Below are 21,593 nucleotides of genomic sequence, written 5' to 3'. Positions count from 1 at the left end.
TTATTTATTCTTCTGCTATTGAGTTGAGTTTTCTATATAGTCTGGGCATTAACCCCTTGTCAGATGCATAATTTGCATATGTTTTCTCCCATTCCTTAAGTTACCTTCAATCTGTTTCTTTTGCTGTACATTTGAATTTTAATCTACTGTAGTACCATTTCTCTATATTTGCTTTTGTTGTATGCTTTTGAGGTCTTACTCAAAAAACCAATGTCATGAATTGTTTCTCCCATGTTCTAGTATGCTTACAGTTTCAGCTCTTAAAGTTTTTAATAAATTTTGAACTGATTTTTATATACTGTGAGAGATAGGGGTCTAATTTTATTCTTCTACATGTGGATATTCAGTTCTCCCAGTGCCATCTATTGAAGAGCCTCTCCTTTTCCTAATGCATGTTGCTGACACTTTTGTTGAAAATCAGTTGGCTGTAAATTCATGGATTTATTTCTGTTCTGTATTCTGTTTCAGTTATCTATGTGTCTATTTTTATACCCGTACCATGTTGATTTGGTTACTATAGCTTTGTAGTATATTTTAAAGTCATGTAGTGTGATGCATCGAGCTTTACCTTTGCTCAGGATTGCTTTGGCTATTTGGGGTCTTTTGTGGTTCCATAGAAGTTTTAGGATTTTTTTCTATTTCTATGAAGAATAGGGATTGCACTGAATTAGTAAATTGCTTTGGATAATATGGACATTTTGACAATGTGAATTTTTGCAATTCATTGTTATCTTTCCATTTATATGTGTGCTCTTCAATTTCTTTTATCCGTATTTTATAGTTTCCACTCGAGATCTTTCACCTCCTTGGTTTACTATATTCCTGGGTATTTATTGTATAGCTATTGTCAATGGATTGCTTTCTTGATATCTTTTTTTAGGTAGCTTGCTGTTGGCATATAGAAACACTACTGATTTTTGCATGTTGATTTTGTATCCTGCAACTTTATTGAATTTATTTATTCTAACAATTTTTTTTTGTGGAATCTTTAGGATTTTCTATATATAAGATCATGTCATCTGCAAACAAGGACAATTTGACTTCCCCCTTTCCTATTTGGATGCCTTTCATTTCTCTTGCCTAATTGTTCTGGCTAGGACTTCCAGTAATATACTGAACAAAAGTGGTAAATCTGGCATCCTTGTCTTGTTGCATATCATAGAGAAATAGCTTTCAACTTTTTCAGTATGATGTTATCTATGAGCTTGTCATTTATGGCCTTTATTGTGTTGAGGTATGTTACTTTCATATCTAATTTGTTGAGAATTTTTATCATGAAGGGATGTTAAATTTTATCAAATGTTTTCTTCTTTGTCTGTTGAAACGATTATGTCATTTTTGTCCTTCATTCTGTTAATGTGATGTATCACATTTATTGACTTACATATGTTGAACCATCCTTGCATCCCTGGGACAAATCCCACTTGATTGTGGTGAATTATATTTTCAATATGCTGTTGAATTTGTTTCACTTGATTTCATTAAAGATTTTTGCATCTATGTTGATAAAGGAGATTGGCCTATAGTTTTCTTTTTGTGTTATATCCTTGTCTAGTTTTGATAATGTTGGCCTCATAGAATGAGTTTGGAAGAATTTCCACCTCTTCAACTTTTCAAAATAGTTTAAAAAGAAGTGATATTATAATTTACACGTTTGGTAGAACTTAGCAGTAAAGTCATCAGGTCCTGGGCTTTTCTTTGATGGGAGACTTATTGCTGATTCATTCTTGTTACACATTATTGACCTGTTTAGGTATTTTATTTCTTCATAGTAGTTAAATTTTGGTAGGTTTCATGTGTTCAGGAATTTATGTAGTTTTTAGGTTTTCCAATTTATTGGCATATAATTTCTCATAAAAGTCTTTTATGATCCTTTGTATTTCTGTGGCATCTCCTTTTTTTTTTAATCTCTGTATTTATTTGAGTCTTCTCTGTTTTGTTAGTCTAGCTAAAACATTTATCTTTTCAAAGAACCAACTCTTTGTTCTACTGATTTTTATATTATTTTCAGTCTCTACTGCACTTACTTCTTCCTGATCTTTATGAGTCTTCTGGTAGTTTTGGGTTCAGCTGGCCCTCGTTTTTCTCATTTCTTGAGGTGCTGCATAAACTTTTTTGATGTAGGCATCTATTGCTATAAACTCCCTCTTAGAACAGCTTTTGCTGTATCCCATAGGTTTTGGTATGTTATGTTTCCATTTTTATTTGTCTCAAGGAATTTTTAAATCTTTTTAATTTCTTTATTGATGCTCTGGTTGTACAAAAACTTGTTTTTAGTTTTCATATATTTGTGTATGTTCCATAGTTCCTCTTGGTATTCATTTCTAGTTTTTACTACATTGTGGTAAGAGAAGATGCTTGATATGATTTTGATTTTTTAAAATTTCTTCAAATATGTTTTGTGGACTAACATATATTCTATCCTGGAGAAAGTTCCATGTGCTATTGAGCAAAATGTACATTCTGTAGTTATTGGGGGGAATGTTTTGTAAGTATCTGCTGGGTCTATTTTGTCTAGAGTGTAATTTAAATCTGATAATTCTTTGTTGATTTTCTATCTGGATGATCCATCCATTGCTGAAAGATGGTGCTAAAGTCCTTTTTATTTTATTTCAATGTTTCTTTCCCTTTAGATCACATAATATATGCTTTATGTGTTGCTTTATATATTTACTTTATATATTGGGTGCTCTGGTGTTGTGTGCTCATATACTTACAACTGTCCTAACCTTTTGCTGAATTGAGTTATTATATAATGACCTTCTTTTCTCTTTTTACAGTTTTTTACTTAGAGTCTATTTTGTCTGATGTAAGTATTACTACACCTGCTCTCTTTTGGTTTCCATTTTCACAGAATTTCATTTTCTATTCCTTCACTTCAGTCTATGTGTGGCCTTATAGGTGAAGTGAGTATCTGGTAGGCAGCATGTTGCTGAATCTTTTTTTTTTTTAATCCATTCAGTCACTGTATGTAATTTAATTGGGAATTTATTTCATTTACATTCAAAAGTTATTATTGATAGGTAAGGACTTCTGCCATTTTGTTCATTATTTTTTGGTTCTTTTGTTTATCCTTTGTTCCTTCCTCTCTCATGTTTATCTTTCTGGCTTGATGAGGGTATTTGTTGTGTTAAGCTTTTATTCCTTTCTCTTTCTCATTTGTATGTCTGTTGTAATTTTTTCTTTGTGGTTAGTATTGGGGTTACGTTAAAAACTCTCATACTTAAAATAGACTATTTTAAGCTGATAACAAGTTAACTTTCATTGCATACCAATACTCTAGACTTTCGTTCTGCCCCCAAATTTATAATTTTGTTGCCTTAATATACATCTTTATAGATTGTTTATTCCTTAACAACTTATCATAGCTATAATCATTATTACCATTTCACTTATTGGCATCCCACAGAGCTGCATTTTTTAAAAAAATTATTCTTTTTTAAAATGGGGTCTCATTATGTTGCCCAGGTTGGACTTAAACTCCTGGGCTCCAATGAGACTTCCATTTCAGCCTCCTAAATAACTGGGACTACAAGCACACACCACAGCACCCAACTGTTGTGGTTTTTAACCTTCATACTAGAGATTTGAAAAATTGCATATCACCATTGCAGTAATGAAGTATTATGAATTTGATAATGCATTTACTGCCAGCAGTGAGATTTATACTTCATGTTTTTTAATGGTAGCAATTATCATAAAAAGTTTTTTTTCCAATAGAAATACTCAAGCATTTCTTGTAAGTCTGGTCCAGTGGTAATGAGTTCCCTCAGTTTTTGCTGATCTGGGAAAGACTGTTTATCCTTCATTTCTAAAGAAAAGATTTGCTAGGTATAGTATTCTAGGCTAGCAGCTTTTTTTTTTCTTCTAGTATTTTAAATATATCATCCCATTCTCTCCTGGGCTGCAAGGTTGCTGCTGGGAAATCTGCTAATAGTCCAATGGCAATTACCTTTTATATGACTTGATGCTTTTCTCATGCTGCTTTTAGTATTTTTTCTTTGACTTTTGGCAGTTTGGTTATATGCCTCAGAGAGGAGCTCTTTGGGTTGAATCTCTGGGATCCTTTGAACTTCATGGATCTGGATGTCCATATCTCTCCAAGAATTGGGAAGTTTTCAACTATTACTTTGTTAAATAAGCTTTCTTTGCCTTTCTTCATCTCTTCTTCTTCTTGTCAAAATGCAAACATTTGTTCACTTATGGTGTCCCATAAGTGCCATAGCCTTCTTCATTCCTTTTTTTTTTCTTTACCTCTGACTGGACTATTTCAAAAGGCCTGTTTTCAAGTTCAAAAATTCTTCTGTTTGATCTATTTTGCTGTTGAAGCTCTCAATTGCATTTTTTATTTCATTCTTTGAATTTTTTGGCCCCAAGATCTTTGTTTGGTTCTTTCTTATGATATCTCTCTCTTTGTTGAATTTCTCATTCAGGTCATGAATTGTTTCTCTGGATTGTTGAATGATCTGTTTGTGTTCTTTCATGCCTCACCAAGTTTCCTCAAGCTCACTATCTTGAATTCCTTTTCAGGCAATTCATAAATTTTTATTTTTGGTTGATGTCAGTTACTAGAGAATTATTGTGATTCTTTGGTGCTGTCATGTTTCCTTGCTTTTTTATGTTTTTTGTATCCCTGCACTGGCATCTGTGCATCTGATGGAATAATCACCTTTTCTAACTTTGTAGAGTAGCTTTCATCGGAAAAGACTTAACATCTGCCGACGTGTCCTAGCATGTTGGTTGGGTAGAGTACATTTATTTTTGTTCTGGGTGGATGCAGTAGTGTAGTCTCCATGCAGCTTCTTTAGCTGTAGTTAATGTCAGTATTGCCTGCAAGTACCTCAGTGGCCTTGGCTGCAGAAGTTTGTGTGACTGGTATGCCTACTCAGATGCTTGTCCCCTGAAGGCTGGGCACTGGGCTGTTCTGTTTTCTGAGGATCTATGGCTGGTAAGTTCTCCTTGGGTGCTTATCTTTTGGTGGCTGCAAAGTGAGCTGGTCTGTGGTCTAGGGAAGTGCAGGGCTTGTTGTCCAGTAGCTCTGCGATGTTGCTCCTGCTTGTAGGCAAGGCACCAGACTGGTTCATACTCACTACCAGGTTTTTTGTGTCCTACTATCCCTAGTTTCTTGGTAGCTGTTCCTTCTCCATCTTCATTAACATTTCTGTCTGAAGGTAAATATTTGTATAAAGACCTTTTCTTACCTGAATTAGCATCTGTCCTATTTTCCATGTATTGTAATAGAGATTTATCCTCACAAATGGGAGTAGTTTCCAGATTGCTCATGTTATCACAGAAATAACCCAAATTATTTTGTCTTCTACCACATAACTGAGTCTGAATTCCTGTAAAGAGAAATTGAAATATGTCATGAGTTTACTTTCCTCTGTTGTCTAACTCCCATAGTCAACTGGAGCTCTCTGATGAGTATTGGCCTTAAAGCCAATATTCAAAGCAGTATTTATCAGAAATACTTCCTATCTCCTCTTCATGGAATTAATCTGATCTATTTAGTGCTTAAAGCAATGTCCTCACCCAAGGTCAAAACCTAAACTAATATATGTCCCTAACAGGCCAACAGATAACTAGGGATGGCCTTAGATGTTGACTCTTTTTTGCCAACAAAAGTAACATACTCTATCCCTTCTTTAAAGACTATTTCCCTCCTCTATTTTCTACTCCTTACAAAGCCTCTGTACACCTGCTTGGCTTCTACTTTTAAAATGATTTCTTTCTTTGACCCACATCATTGCAGTCAGTCTTCGATAGGGAGGGGGCAGAAGGTGATCTTCAGCTTCTCAGAGATCTTTCTTCTAACTACACACACAAAAAACTTACCTCACAATCAAGAGAACTAAGAAATGCTTCCTATGCATTTGGATTCTTGTGCATCTGAGTGCTATAAAGAAACATGTCTTTGATAGGAAAGTTTGAGTAGCTTAAGTTATTGATGTTCTAGTCTGAGACTGGATGCATTTCATAGGTGCTCATTATATTAGAAATAAATAGAATAAAGGATGAGTAAATAAATGAAAGATAAATAGAGATTGGGAAGCAACTGCACCTTTTTGTAAAAATGTAGTGACCAATGATGACAGTAAGGAACGAAGGTTTATTTTAATTCAAATATGTGTACCTGAGGGTCATTCAAAAGTTACTTCTATTCTTAGGAACTCAAATATACATAATTGGTTAAGAAATCTGTACATGTAGGTACTAAAAAATATTTCCATGAATTGCTTAGTGACATAAAATTCACTTTTTACATACTGCCAAAATTATTTAGTATATTTAAAGTCTGAGATAGTGCCCAAAGGGGGTTAGGGGAGGACAAAGTGATCAAACATACAATGTAAAAACAGTCTATAAAAGAGTCTAGAAGAGATCTCACAGGTTTAGAGAGAAGACCCCTCTTCTTCCTGAACAGACCCTGTAGGCCAGGACCCAGCAGGCTTGCCTATTGTCTGTGAGGTTTTTATGCTTCAAACAGGAGCCAAAAACCTGACAATAGGTTCTAAACCTTTTCTTGACCCTCCACCAAGGCAAGTGGAGCTTTAATAAAACAGAGTTTTTCCTTATGTTCTTGCTGCTTGTGTAGCCTGGGAGCCAAAGTATTACAAAGGAGAAAATAATAAGCCTTAATTAAGGCTTTTGACATTTAATCACAAGACAGCTGGCACTCTGAGCTTGTGACTTTCAACACCTAGAGCAGACTTAAATATCAGATCCTCATACAAAACTCTGAGATAAACTATTTCAGCTGGCAAAAGCATTAAAAGGCAAGCCACTGACTTGTGTCAGTAATGTTAGAGTGACCTTTAACAGAAAGCCTGGTGGATCTCTAGCACTGGAAAAAGTACTTTTGGCTGTAGGGCATTATTAATATTATTAATGCATTAATAGTACATAATATTATTAATGCCCTACAGCCAAAGACCAACAGAAACACACCTACAATTAAACAAGTTGAATCTACTGTTCATTGCAGCTAGGGAAAATGCACACCATAGGGAACTGTGGGTACATCAGTAAAAAGGTGTCAGAAAGAACCTATTACAGGCCGTGGGCTTTGGTTGGATAATTTTGGGAAGTGTCTGACTTTATTTTGGATGACATACTGTCAAGAACCAGAAGCAATTCTACGACTAACATCTCAATAAATTTCATATATAAGGAGAGCTGACTAAAAGGAGCATAAAGGCTAGGCGCAGTGGCTCACACCTGTAATCCCAGCACTTTGGGAGGCCAAGGTGGGCGGATCACCTGAGGTCAGGAGTTCAAGACCAGCCTGACCAACATGGAGAAACCCCATCTCTACTAAAAATACTAAATTAGCCAGGCGTGGTGGTGCATGCCTGTAGTCCCAGCTACTTGAGTGGCTGAGGCATGAGAATCACTTGAGCCAGAAGGCTGAGGTTGTTGTGAGCTGAGATCACGCCATTGCACTCCAGACTGGGCAACAAGAGTGAAACTCTGTCTCAAAAACAAAAATAAAATAAATAAATAAAATGAGAATAAAGCTGCGATTGGTTTCTAAAAAGTGCAATTACTCATTTTAGATAAGAGAAGGATAATCAGTACTTTGTGGGTTGCATGGTGATCTTGTATGTGCCTCACTTTGTGATGGTCTCAGAGTGACCTTGTCTGATGTTGATGTTTTCTGAAATTGTTTTTGTACAATGGGAGAACAATATGGCCTAGCTGTTAGTGCCAGACAAGTTTCTGGATGGTAGGGACTGCTGCTTTTTTTTTTTTCCCCTCAGTTCAAAAGTAAAAAAGGGAGAAACTCTGCTCTTCTTATAGAGATTCAGATCTGCATTTCTCTTGATTGCCCACAAGGGACAAACGGAAAAAAAAAAAAATTAATAGCAGAAAGTATGCATGATGTACCTTGGGAAAGGACGGTCCCTACAGATCCCCTAGACTTGGTAGAAGTCTTGGGGCAAACCAAAATGAAATTAAGACTATAAGTCTCAATATATAATGAAAAGCCTTGAGAAGGAACGATCTTGATGTCACAGGAACTTTGTAATAAATCCATTGGGAAATAATTGCTTACATTTCCAAATAAGTAAAGAAATAGATGATAATAGGCACTGGTCCCGTAGGAGTAGGGATTTTGACTCACTTTCTGTAGGAATTTTCTTATATAGAATTGACCTACTATGACCCTCAATTCCCATACACTATCCCCCCGACATATTGATATCTACAACCCTTGTGGGATTGTGAATGAAGACATTTATATTACACTAATGTATATTAAAGGTGCAATTAAAGAAAATTGGATCTATTGAGCACCTGTCCAATGAATCTAATATTTCAAAGACAGAAAGAGAAAAAGGACAACCACTCTCATTCTTGGGCTAACTCAGTTCCACTGGCTCCCAGACAACTAAAATCTTCAGGACAAAACCAAACTTTATGTCTGGTTTGGTCATGGGAGAAACAGTTTAGAAATGTAAGAACATCTCACCCCCACCCCAGCCATGTCCCTGACTAGAGGAAGAAAGTTTCAGCACCTCTGGAGTGGCAGTGATATGTCCCAAGACATCCTCTGTGATTGGAATATAACTGGCTCTTACCACGTATGTTTCACACACTTATGATCCAAACAGAAAAAAAAAATGTATGCCCAAGTATATTTTACAAATATGCCAAAGCAGAATATGAAAGCTTTCATAACTCTGAATTAGGGCTGGCCACTTGTCAAGAGAAGCAACAAACTCCCTCGTTGCTTCAAAGTTCCACTGTTTTCAATGAAGAGGCAGGCAGGAACTTGCCCTTGGAGATAGACCATGCTATAATTGGGATAAAAGTTATTATAAATGTGCTAAAGTATGAAACTTAATGGGTGAGTGTTTCATAAATACTCTCAAGTTAGTAACTTTGCTTTTTACTCCCACTACAACACAATTTTAGTAATTACGCTTGAGAGATTTAAAGTGAGAAGATATAATTATGACAGTACTTGTGTTATTCTGGGTCCTCCAAGAAGCAAAAGCCAAGAAAGGATCAGATATGCAAGAGATTTATTAAAGGAAAGGCCTGTGAGAGAAAATGTGGAGGGAGCCAGAGGAGGCCGGGAGAGCCACCATTAGACTGCAATGTAGGTTTAACCCTTGGGAAGGAGAGAGCAAAGGAAAGAAAGGCTTCCACTGAAGTACAGGTCTCAAAGAGTTTCTTTCAGGACCATGAGGAGTCCTTGAGCCAAACTCACCCATCAGGAGAGTCCCATGTCTTCCAGGAATGGGCCTGCCTTAGGATCCTCACTACATTTAATCACCAGCCTGGAGAAGCCCTTGGCAGCATGGCCTTGGCGCCAAGGATTCCAGAGCACACCAGCTGGGGCCAGCTGGCAATTTCATACCCACCCCCTGCAGCTGGACATCCGAGAGGAACATTTTCATCGCTACCACAGGACTCATTCTTAAAGCAGCTGTAGACACCTGTTCTGGATCATCTTAAATAGTGACTTAGTAAACCTTCCCAGTGACTCATAACAGTAAATGTCCATAGGTGAATTCATCCATCTCTGTTCCTAAATTAGAGTGTGGCTAATTCTTTCCAGATTCTTAAGGTCCTTAAAAGAAAGAATATATGGTACCACATTAAGTTAAGCTCGTGACTGAAAATAATTTAAGAAGGAGGCCAGTGACTATTAATACTAGCCCACAATTAGAAGGCACATGTATGAGTTACCCCTGCATTTGGCTTAGTGATAAACTGCAATTACTGCAGCAATTTCTCTCTATTTGACAAAACATGGACTGACGTACCAATGGTAAAAATAATATTTCTGATTTCTGTTTGCTTCTTGTATATGGTGGACAATGAAGTATAATATTGTTTACGTATATTTATTTTGTATAACCCAGAAAGAGTCTGTCATGGAAGCACAAAAGGTATGAGTTAGCCTGCCTGACTTAAGCAAATATAGATCTACCCTTGGAACTGGAGATGACTTCATTGTCCCCTGAATCTCATAAGGGAGAAGTGGATTATCTGGTTAACAAAAAAAAAAAAAAAAAAAAAAAAAAAAAAAAAAAAAAAAACAGATTTGGTTAGAAAGGACAATAGGAGTAGTGTAAGGAAAATAGATGTTGAGGAGGCAACCACAGTGTTTACTAAATGATACTTTCGAAAAATCTTCCTCCAAACTGTAGAATGGAATCCAAACTCCCTAGTATGGCAGCCGAAGTTCCTCTAAACCGCGCCCAAACTTCTCTTTAGAGCTAGCACTATGCAAGTTCTGCTAACAAGTTTCAGTCACTATGAATATTTTGTCTTGCTCAAATTAAGCCTTTCACATTCATATCTCCGTGCTTTCAAATATTATACAGTCTCACATTGTAATACCTTCCACTCTTATCTCCCCACAAATATACATTTTTCTAAGCTGAATTTCTGTGTCACCTTCTCTGCACATTCTTCTCTAATCCTGTGATCAGAAATAATTGCTGCTGCTTTTATGTGCCCTTGCACCTAATTTGTAGCCAATTTTGGTATAGTTGTTTTCATGTCTTTTTTCCTCTCTAGATTTACTGACCATAATAGCATTTCTGTCTCCCAGAGTGCCTCACAGAATAAGTCCAGTAAGGAGATGTTGACTTTCACTGAATGGCTTCTGTTTTCTCCCAAGTAAAAGGAAAGATCTGGGGCCTGCACCTTTGCATAAGTAATAACCATTTCGAAGCTTATCCAACCTGCCTTATTGTTGTTGTTGTTGTTGTTCTGTTTTGTTTTATTTTAGACTTCTAGCAGCCTGAACTCATGGTTTTTAGTTTCTGTCTCTAGTGAAAGGAGAAAAAAGGGATGAGGAAGGGGTTTTACTCACCCAACCAGAAACAGAAACTAAGAACCCATGACTGTATTCTCTGTCAGACACCGTTTAGGCAGAACGTAAATGCTGGTCTCTTTCTCTCTTTCTTTTCTTTTCTTTTCCTTTCTTTTCCTTTCCTTTCCTTTCCTTTCCTCTCTCTTTCTCTCTCTCTTTCTCTCTTTCTCTCTCTCCCTCTCTCTTTCTCTCTTTCTCTCTTTCTTTCTTTTCTCTTTTTGTAATGAGCCGTTGTGTCGATCCTGTGTTGTTAGGTTCCATTCCTCAGGCAGCTCCTGCTCCCAAATGGCAGGTACTTTCTGCTTTCTGACCCTGGAAAATCACCTTTGTTTAAAGCCCTTTCTTCTATTAGAGCAACACCAAAACACTCTCAGGAGTTAATTTAGAACAATAGTGGTACTTTACCATGAGGAGTGAGGTTGATGGCTGGAGTGCAGTGGCATGATCTCTGCCGACTGCAACCTCCGCCTCCCGGGTTCAAGCAATTCTCCTGCCTCAGCCTCCCGAGTAGCTGGGATTACAGGCCTGCGCCACCATGGCCCGGCTAATTTTTGTATTTTTAGGAGACAGGATTTCACCATGTTGGTCAGGCTGGTCTCGAACTCCTGACCTCAGGTGATCCACCCGCCTCAGCCTCCCAAAGTGCTGGGATTACCGGCGTGAGCCCCCGCACCCGGCCTTGAGTCAGCTTTTAACGTGGAACTTTACTGACCCACTTTTTTGATGTCCATCTCCCACTTCAACTTCCAAAGGTCTGTTGTTCCCTGATATGAAGCCTAAGAACTCAATGTACTTCACCACACGCTGGATTTCTAACCTGAATTATTCCAAATTCTGGCAAGTCTTATCCACACTTTCTTTTCTGTGTAAGTTTCTCCTTGCTATTTGTTTCTGAAACCTGAATGTATTTGGTCCTCTGCCAATCAGATTTCCACTAGTCCTCCAAAGAGTCAGTTATTAACTCACTAATTCGACAGATATTTTTGGACGTTCACTGTATCCTTATTTATTTAGCATATATTTAGTTATTTATTAAGAAACTAAAGCCTATTCTATGTCAGAAATGAAAATAGGCCATGAGGACCCAGTGGTGGGCAAAATGCAGACAGACTACTCTTTTTTCCCTCATTCTAGCATAGTCATCACTTTCCTAGGAAAGACGTTCGTAATCTCCAGACTCCACCAAATCCTCCTCCTGACCACACCCTTCCACCTTGATTTTCACCTTCTGACCTCTCTTGTGTAGAAATTCGAGCAACAGCCACTCTATAGCTTTAGCTTAATTTCTCCAGCCATGCAAGGACGAATCTGTGTTAGTGATGCCACAGGCACGTTTCCTTCCCAGCAAGAATATCACTTACTGGGCAGCATTTCTGTGGATACTACCAGAGAAAAATGTCCTCCTAGTTGAGCACCCGCCCCATGGCCATAAGCATCCACCGGGCTCGAAGTGCATGGCCCGCCGCTGACCACTAGGGGGCAGCCCTCCACGCAGAGGCTCGAGCGACGGGGACGACGCAGCGGCCACCGGCTCTGCTGAGCCCACCCCAGAATCAGAAGGAAGGGAGCCTGATTCCACGCGGGGCCTCCCCCGTGGCATACGTTGTTGTTAGGCAACTATTCGCCCCGAATATGGTTTATTGGAGACTTAGGGTTTGCTTTTCTTATCAAGTGCGACAGCAACCTGGCTGGGTCCCCTCTCGCATTCAAGAACCCGCAGAGACTCTTGGGGAGCCAGTTTGAGGCCCCATGCAGGCCAAAGCATCCCTCCGAGAAGGCGGGGTCGCTCACCTGGTAGGTGCCCCGAGAGCCCGCAGCACGGCCCGAGGTGGCGTCCACCGATGGAACGGGAGACTACGGGCGTGGCTCAGGGCGCGGTAACCGCTCTCCAGGCCCGCCTCAGGGACGGCTCCGCCTCACCCCAGCCTGTGCCCCGCCTCCGGGACAGCCCCGTTTCCGAGACTTCCCAACCTCCGAGACGGCTCCGCCCCCAGAACAGCCTCGCCTCCAGGACGGGCCCGCCTACCGTACAACCCGCCTCCGGGACAGCAGGGCTGCACCTTGGAGACAGCTCCGTACCCCGGGACGGCCCCGCCTCCGAGACGGCCCTGCCTCCAGCACTGCCCCCACCTCCGAGACCGCCCCGCCTCCGGGACCGCCCCGCCCCGCCTCCGACACGTCCCCAGCGCACCACTGCAGAGCCAGCCCATCCGTCCCCAGGGATCCGCACTGCTCAGGGGTAAGTTTTCCAATCCGAGCGGGTCCTGGGTGGGGGCGGTGGCTGAGCACCTAGGGCACTGGGAGTAGCCGCAAAGTGCTAGAGGCCCCAGGCCATTCCCGGCATCAGGGGGTGTCCCTCCCTTCTTAGGTCCAGGTCTGATTTCATTTCGTCTTGTTAGTCTGGTGTTATTTGCAATTTGTCTCAAAACACATTTCTCCCTCCTATTTGAACTTGTAAATTATGAATTTGACAAAGATGTGCATGGTGTGTGCGTGCACGAGGACACATGTCCTTGCGGAATGCTGGGTCAGCTTTCCGGGACATATTACTCATCTGAGGTTTCTTTTGTCTGTTTTTGTTTATCCTGTCAAACTGGTTCTGCCTCAGAAGTGAAAGACGTCGCTTGTCTTTTGCAAAGTAGCTAGCAAGATCTTGAGCTTAGGCTTCCGGATCTGTCTCTCCGCTGCTTTTTTTTCCACTGGTAACTTCTAAGGCTGAGATCATGTACCCGCATTCTCAGTGCTCTGCTGAGTATTCGCTCTTTTTTGTGAATTTCTTTTCCGCGATCATTATTAAGAAAAAGGTGGTGGATAGGAAGGGAAGAGGGGAAGAGATGGAATTCTACAGGAAACCCAGGGCATGCTCAGAATGCCAACCTTTCTGAGCTTGGAGAGATTTCGTGGAAGAAAGTAGCAGGGAAAACGTCCAGTAATCACTGGCATGCCAGACCCTGGAGAAGTCAGGCTGAGGCGCTCTGCAAGTTTCACCTTAGAGACAGTGGACGAAATGTAATGTAACGGTTCTTGTTAGAGTTCTTGTAGAGGACGACTGTGGATGAGAATACATCCCGGGGACTAAAACCAGATTGGTTTAGTCTAGAATGATTGCCAACTAAAGGAACTGATGTTTGAGAGCGATGGTGAGAGATTAACAAAATGAGGTGGTTGACTGCATATAGGAACAGGAGGAAGAGAGGAAGGAGGCACGTGTGGCTCAAGGGCTTGGTGTGTGTTTTAGTTTAGATTCTCCCCTAAAGCAAAGCCTTATGCAAGGGCTTACCTGCAGGTGATTTTTTTGCGGTAAGGGAGACCAGAAAGCCCAAATGAGGAAGTGGAGAGAATGAGACAAGGAAAAAGAGACAGCCGGGAGGGGCATGTGGCTGAGGGTCTTCCACGTGGCACTCCGTTCCTTTGGGTGCCTTCCCAGGATCTCTGTGATGGGCGCCTCTGGAAAGCCATTGGACACTTTTCTATGACTCCCCGCTCTACTGGGCGAAGCTCACCCTGGTGTCAACTCACTGCTACTTCAGGGCTGCCCTGTGCATCTGCAGAGGTGAGAAGCCATCTGAACACACAGGAAAGTCCCTCACAGTGGGCTCCTCCGAGATGCACGTAGGGAGGCGACACAGGCAGCCGGGGAACTACTGCAGGACTGCAATCTACAGCACTGTCCTCATCAATCCGGGAAACAAGAAAGGACAGCAAAGGGACAGACACTCTTGTTTATTCCTTGACCACTATGTGTGTACCAACTCCAGACAAGGCATTTTTAGCCGTATTCTTTGTTTTGTTTTGTTTTGTTTTGTTCTGTTCTGTTCTATTCTATTCTATTCTATTCTATTCTATTTTTTGAGGCAGAGTCTTGCTCTTTCGCCCAGGCTAGAGTCCAGTGGTGCGATATCGGCTCACTGCAACCTCCATTCCCGCCAGGGTTCAAGAAATTCTCGTGACTCGGCTTCCTGAGTAGCTGGGATTAGAGGCGCACACCACCATACCCAGCTATATTTTGTAGATTTAGTAGAGACGGATTTTGCCATGTTGGCCAGGCTGGTCTCGAACTCCTGAGCTCAGGTGATCCACCCGCCTCAGCCTCCTAATGTGCTGGGATTACAGGCATAAGCCACCGTGCCTGGCCTATCCGTATTCCTTTAATCTTCAAAAACAATCTTCCCAGGGCCGTATTATTCTCTTTTTGTAGATGGGGAAACTGAGGCTGAAGTCATTTATCCAAGAGGATCTGCTTAAAGGAAAAAATAGGCTCAGTTTTAGGCACAGCAAATTTTAAAAGACCTCCGGAAACTGCAGAATGCTACCAAATAGAGGGAGGCCCTCTCCATTAGGGCAGACTTTATAAATTGGGGGGCACTTTCCAACTTATCAGAGCTGTCAGAAGAAATGCATGTTTTGACAGGTCTATGACCTTTCTGTTCAAAAAGATCAGGGACTGTGTCAACTCAGGCTCACGAACTTAACTACCACCTGGATCTACCAGGCCCGCAGGATCTAGCCCCTCCCTCCCTCCTCCTAGGGTCCTGCTCTTCCCTGCCTCTGGCTCTCAGGCACCCCAAAGTGGTCTCTTTGCTGGAATGCTCTTTGCTCACTGCATTTCACGTTTCAGCTTCAATGCCAGTTTCTCAGAGGCCTTTCCTATCACCCAATCTAAAATAATCTTCCAGTTCCTCCATATCCCATATCATCATGTTTTATTTTCATCATAGTGATTGCTGCATTTTATTTATCTTTCTATCTACCTATTTATTCTTCTTTCTTTCTCCTTCTAAAATATTCAACTCACAAAAAAGGGAAACCTTATCTGTTTTGTTTCTTGCTGTACTCCCAGTGCTAGAACACTGCTTGGCCCACAGTAGAGAATCCAGTAAAATTTGGAGGTGAATGCATTTAGTTGTTTGCTTTTTTCACCTGTTCCTTCATCTGTTCTGACCAGCAGTGCATATCAGTATCTCTTAAATACATGAAAGTCTTTGCTTCCCCCTGCAGCAGCTGATAGAACCATGGCGACCACTGCCGCTGCTGCATTCGAGGCCCTCATGGATGGAGTGACATGCTGGGATGTCCCCAGAGACCCCGTCCCCAGTGAACTCCTTCTTATTGGAGAGGCTGCCTTCCCCGTGATGGTGAATGACAAGGGCCAGGTGCTCATTGCTGCCTCCTCCTACGGCCAAGGCCGCCTCGTGGTTGTGTCCCATGAGGGCTACCTGTTGCATGCAGGCTTGGCTCCATTTCTCCTCAATGCAGTGAGCTGGCTGTGTCCCTGCCCTGGGGCTCCCATGGGAGTGCATCCATCCCTGGCACCTCTAGTAAACATCCTGCAGGATGCTGGGCTTGAGGCACAGGTCAAGCCAGAACCAGGAGAGCCCCTAGGGGTTTACTGCATCAATGCCTACAATGACACCATGACTGCAACACTGATCCAGTTTGTGAAACATGGAGGGGGCTTGTTAATCGGGGGCCAGGCCTGGTACTGGGCCAGCCAGCATGGCCCTGAGAAGGTGCTCTCCAGGTTCCCCGGGAACAAGGTGACAAGTGTGGCCGGAGTGTACTTCACCGACACCTATGGGGACAGAGACCAGTTCAAGGTCTCTAAGAAGGTGCCCAAGATCCCACTCCATGTCAGGTGAGTGTCGGTTCCCCTCTTAGGGAGTCTGACTTAGGGTAAACAATAGAGTTGGTTCCCCTCCTCAACGAGCTTCCATTTTTCAATACAGGTGATTTTCCACCCAGTTTGGAACCACCACAAATCAAAAGCAGGATGATTAAAATGCACCAAGACACAGGAGAGGCTGGGCCCTCACTGCCACTCCCTCCTGTGGCCAAAGCTGAATAGAAAAGCTTGTCTTACCACTCTATCTCCACATCTAGTACATAGAACATAGAGAGTGCTCATCGGGTACCTCTTAAATGCATGAAAGAATAGTTGTTTGTTTGCATGAGCACCTACTGTTGGTCACGCCTCATTCTGGATAATGGGAGTCTAGCAGAGATCGAGGCAGGCAAATCATGCCATCACGAGGTTTGTATTCCAGGGGAGAGATAGGCAATTAAGGAAACTAATATATATGTGCTCTGTCAGGCATTGCTAAGATCCATGAAGGATAATAATATAAGTGGATAGCATGACAACTGGAAGGCTGATGGAGGCTATTTTATTTAAGGTGTTCAGGGAGGTCCTATCAGTCAGGCCAAGTTGGATTGGTCAGGATTTGTTGGCATTGCTAGCAGAAGGGATTTAGTGTGGGGAATTGACTATACCCATGATAGAGGAGCTGAAAATACACACAGGGGCCAGCAAGAAACCCAGAGATCAGCAACAGCAGAACCAACAGAGGGAGATGGTGGTATTACTGCAGTCTGGGTGCTGCGGCCACCTGGTAGAAGCTGGAGCCATGCTACGCCTTCCCAGCAGGAGCTAAACACAGATGCAAGGTCTGTCTGCTGGGAGCTGGAGTCTCAGAGAAGACACTGTGGTTACCAGAAATACAGCCTGAAGAGAGAAGCAAAACACTTAGCCTCCTTCCCTCTTCCTTCCTGATTTCAGTCTTCTACCTCTGCCTCCCATGGGCTGAACCCACCAGGATCCAGGGAACAGGGGAGCCACAGAAATGCAGTTTTCTGCAACACGGAGGCTGACCAAGATGAAAGGGGAATGGAGATGAGTACAAACAAGCCCATGGCTAGCTTGGAAGGCTGGTCTGGTAGGTGACACTTGAAAGGAGACCTCAAGGAAGTGAGGGAATGAACCATGTGGGCATCTGTGAGAGGAAGATTCCAGGCAGAGTGAGGAGCGAGTGTGAAAACCTGGAAGGGAAGCCTGCTTGGTACGTTCCAAGGGAAAGGGAGTGGCCCTTCTGTCATGTCAGAAGGCTCTGCAAAGCCCCGGGGGAGAATAGCTGAGGCAGCTGTTCTGTGACCCTGAGGCAGAGGGCAAGGAGTAGGTACAAGTGAGTGTAGGGGAATTTGTCTTGATCAAACTTGTTTGTTTGAAGTTGTACAGGAGCTGACATTTGAACATCTGCATGCATGATGTTCTATGAATGAGGAACAATAAATGTTAGTCATTTACGGATTGTGTAGGCTCCAGGCTTTCGGTATTATGCCTGCAGTAAATAAAAGCAAGCAGCTTCAGCTTCTTGGAGCTACTCTGTGGCCACTAGAGCCAGGCAGTCACCTAGCTGTTCTTATACTGCATACCTGTGTCTGAGCACTCATTTCATCCATCAGCCAGGGACACACCTGGCAATCAAGGAAGCCAGAATGATGGGAGCTCAGTGAATGACAGCTCAGGTCATGTAAGAACTGACAGGCCAGGAGTAGAACTTTAGATCTTATTTGCAGTGAGATGGGAAGGCATTTTGTATTCTCTACAGAAGATTGCTATGATGTGACTTAAATTTCAAAAGGAACCCTGTGATTGATGGTGGAGAACAGACTGTGGGAGGCAAAGGTGGAAGCAGCAGACCAATCAGGAGGCCGCTGACATAGACCACAAGAGAGATGATGGTGGCCCAGACAAGGCTGGTAGAAGCTGTGGAGCTACTGAGAACCAGTTCCCTTCTGGACACACCTCAAAGGGAGAACCTAACAGGCTTGGCTGATGGATTGAGTAAGGAGAAAGAGGATCTGAGACTTTTGGTCTGAAAAAGACAAAAAATTAAACACAGGTGCTGCTGTTTAGTGATCTGTGAAAGGACAATGAGAAGATGGATTAGAGGAGATCAGGAGTTTCATTTTGGACGTTTTGGGTTTCAGATATTAGTGACTACTTACTTATGTTTGCCCACGTGTAGCAGAAGCCTTAGTATAGCCGATTAACCATGTAGCTGTTTATTTTTTCTATGAAACATGAAGTACGGGTAGGTAGTCCAACTCTGGGTCAGTGACTCCATGATGTCCCATGGTCGGTCTCTGCCTCCCTATCACTGCCTGCCCCTGTCATGGTGTGTTATTTTATCCTTATGGCTACAAGATTGCCACTACTACCCCAGGCACCATAATTACACCCATGCAATAATAAATTGGAATGGATACACCTACTTTAAGTTTATACAATCATATATTTTCTGGAAGTCCTAGACTTCTATTTGTATTTTAGTGGCCAGCCTCGTTAAATCAGTAGTTCCTAACCTTTTGCTCCCAGGGACCTGTTTTGTAGAAGATCATTGTTCCATGGACCTGGCAGGGGTTTCAGGATAATTCAAGTGCGTTGCATTTATTATCCACTTTATTTCTATTATTAGTACACTGTAATATATAATGAAATAATTATACAACCCACCATAATGTAGAATCAGTGGGAGCCCTGACTTCCAGACCTAACTACCAGAAGGTCTGAAGGGCTGGTTATTTTTAAATGGGCGCTGGCGTCTCTGAAGAAATCAAGATTCTGTAGAAAGAAGAAGGGGCATTCAGATACTAGTGAGCAGCTGGCAGTGCCCCGAACCCCCAGCCCCGAACTCTGGACCTCTTTGAATTCCTTTCCTTCTGAGAGATTTGGGGAGGGGATGGGTTTTCTCAGAGACATTAGAGTGGATCTGATTCACTTCAACTTTTTTATTCTAATACTAAGGAGGGACAAGCAGGTGAAATCTCATCACCACAATGCCTCTTAATTGCCCCAAGGGACTCTCCTATTTAGCTAACTCAACCTACTTTTCTTCATCTATACCTACATTTTTAATCCCTGCCACCAATTCTCAGGTATATTTTGTGTGTTTGTTATTCTAACTCTTAATTACTGAAAACATTAAACATATGCAAAAGTAGACAGAAGAGTACAATGAACCCCCATGTAGCCATTCCCCATGCCCAAAATAGTCAACTGCAGTTCTATCTTATTTCACCCATAGACCCACTCTTCCCTACCCAAGATTATTTTGAAGCAAACAGCAGATATCATGTCTTTTCATCTGTAAGTATTTAAATATACATCTCTAAAAGTATGAATTATTTTGAAAACATAAATGCAAGTCACCATTATCACACCTAAAAGAATAATTCTTTAGCATCATCATTTATTTCCATGATTGTCTTATTTTTTAAAATTTGTTAACGTTAGGCCAGGCGTGGTGGCTCACGCTTTTAATTCCAATACTTTGGGAGGCCGAGGCAGGTGGATCACTTGAGGTCAGGAGTTTGGGACCAGACTGGCCAACATAGCAATACTCTACTAAAAATACCAAAATTGGCCGAGTGTTGTGGTGCTCGCCTGCGGTTTTAGCTATTCGCGGGGTTGAAGTTGGAGAATCACATGAACCTGAGAGGTGGAGGTTGCAGTGAGCCGAGATCGTGCCATTGGACTCCAACCTGGGCAACAGAGTGAGACTCTGTCTCAAAAAAAAAAAAAAAAAGAAACCAAAAAAAAATGTGTTGACATTGACATTTAAATAAAGCCCAAATATTCTGATTTCCTGATACAAATTTTTTATCTCTTTTAAGATACACTTTTCCTTTCCAGCTTTCTGTTTCTTGCAGTTTTGTTGCTATTGTTGAAGACACCAGCTACTCCTTATCAAACAGTTTCCTTCAGTCTGGACTTTGAAAGTAGACCTCAAGGAAGTCAGGGAATGAGCCATGAGGGCATCTGTGAGAGGAGGATTCCAGGCAGAGTGAGGAGCAATGGTGAAAACCTGGAAAGGCAAATTCATTGGCTTCCTATGGTATCATTTAAAATGGGGGTACCAGTCTATGGCCTATTAGGAACCAGACCACATAGCAGAACGTGAGCAGTGGGTGAGCAAACAAAGCTTCATCTGTATTTACAGCTGCTCCCCATTACTTGCATTACCACCTAAGCTCCGCCTCCTGTTAGATCAGTGGCAGCATTAGAGTCTCATAGGGACACGAACCCTGTTAAAAACTGCTCATGCAAAGGGTCTAGGTAGTGTGCTCCTTATTGAGAATCTAATGCCTCATGATCTGTCACTGTCTCCCATCACCCCCAGATGGGGCCATCTAGTTTCAGGAAAGCAAGCTCAGGGCTCCCACTGATTCTACATAATGGTGGGTTGTATAGTTAGTTCATTATATATTACAATGTACAAATAATAGAAAAAAGTGCGCCATAAATGTAACGCACTTGAATTATCCTGAAGCCCCTGCCAGGTCCATGGAAAAATTGTCTTCTATAAACACGTCCCTGGTACCAAAAGGTCAGGGACCACTGATTTAACGTATTCATCTTTTCCTTGTATTTCCTGTATAATACAAATTAAAAGTTAGATCTTGATTTTAGGTCAGGATTGACAAACTTAGACCAGCCCCTGTTTTTGTGAATGAAGTTTTGTTGGAGCACAGCCATGCCCATTCATTCACAAACTGTGACTGCTTTCAATCTCCAGCGTTTACCATTGTTGAGTAGTTTTAGCAGAGACCACATGACCCATATTTGTCTAAAATATTTGTCAGGCCTTTTAAGGAAAACTTTCCTAACTCCTGACCTAGAGGTTTGATCAGATTCATGTTTGAATTTTTGACCTACTTTATAGGTGGTAGTATGCACTTCCATTGGATAGAACACAGTGGTCTAATTTTCTCTCTTACTGTGAGGTTGGCCGTCCTTAATAACCATTGCTTAGCCCTAGACCCATTAATTTGTGTTTATAAAATGATGACTTTAAAATTTTAATATTCCTTTTATTTGTTATTTGGAATAGTTGTGTAAAACACACTTTCCTTCACCAATTACATACTCTATGGTATAATTTATATAGGAAAGGCAAAATAAATACTTAATTCTCTCTTT

General features: G+C 41.7%; 1 protein-coding gene and 1 long non-coding RNA gene across 3 annotated transcripts in view; one reads left to right on the top strand and one right to left on the bottom strand.

Annotated features, from left to right (window-relative positions):
• On the bottom strand, window positions 1-12,731 carry LOC140709718 (uncharacterized). The gene is made up of 2 exons (XR_012090454.1): window positions 12,626-12,731; window positions 1-5,342 (listed from the first exon to the last, which is right to left on the bottom strand). It is a non-coding gene; the product is annotated as an uncharacterized lncRNA (long non-coding RNA).
• LOC103227143 (TRPM8 channel-associated factor 2) overlaps window positions 12,643-21,593 on the top strand; it is a 29,155-nt gene continuing 20,204 nt past the window's right edge. Inside the window, exons 1-2 of one of the 2 annotated variants that reach the window (XM_037991201.2) lie at window positions 12,988-13,073; window positions 15,833-16,469. In XM_037991201.2, coding sequence (XP_037847129.2) covers window positions 15,847-16,469 — 623 coding nt within the window. In that variant the 5' untranslated portion in view covers window positions 12,988-13,073; window positions 15,833-15,846. Of the gene's footprint in view, window positions 13,074-15,832; window positions 16,470-21,593 lie in introns of both variants that reach the window. The other variant, XM_007983294.3, reaches the window with a different exon arrangement.

This window comes from Chlorocebus sabaeus, chromosome 21 (genome assembly GCF_047675955.1).
Source record: "Chlorocebus sabaeus isolate Y175 chromosome 21, mChlSab1.0.hap1, whole genome shotgun sequence".
Lineage (NCBI taxonomy): Eukaryota > Metazoa > Chordata > Mammalia > Primates > Cercopithecidae > Chlorocebus > Chlorocebus sabaeus.
The sequence above is the reverse complement of the archived record's forward strand: the minus strand, read 5'-3'. Positions and strand labels throughout refer to the sequence as shown.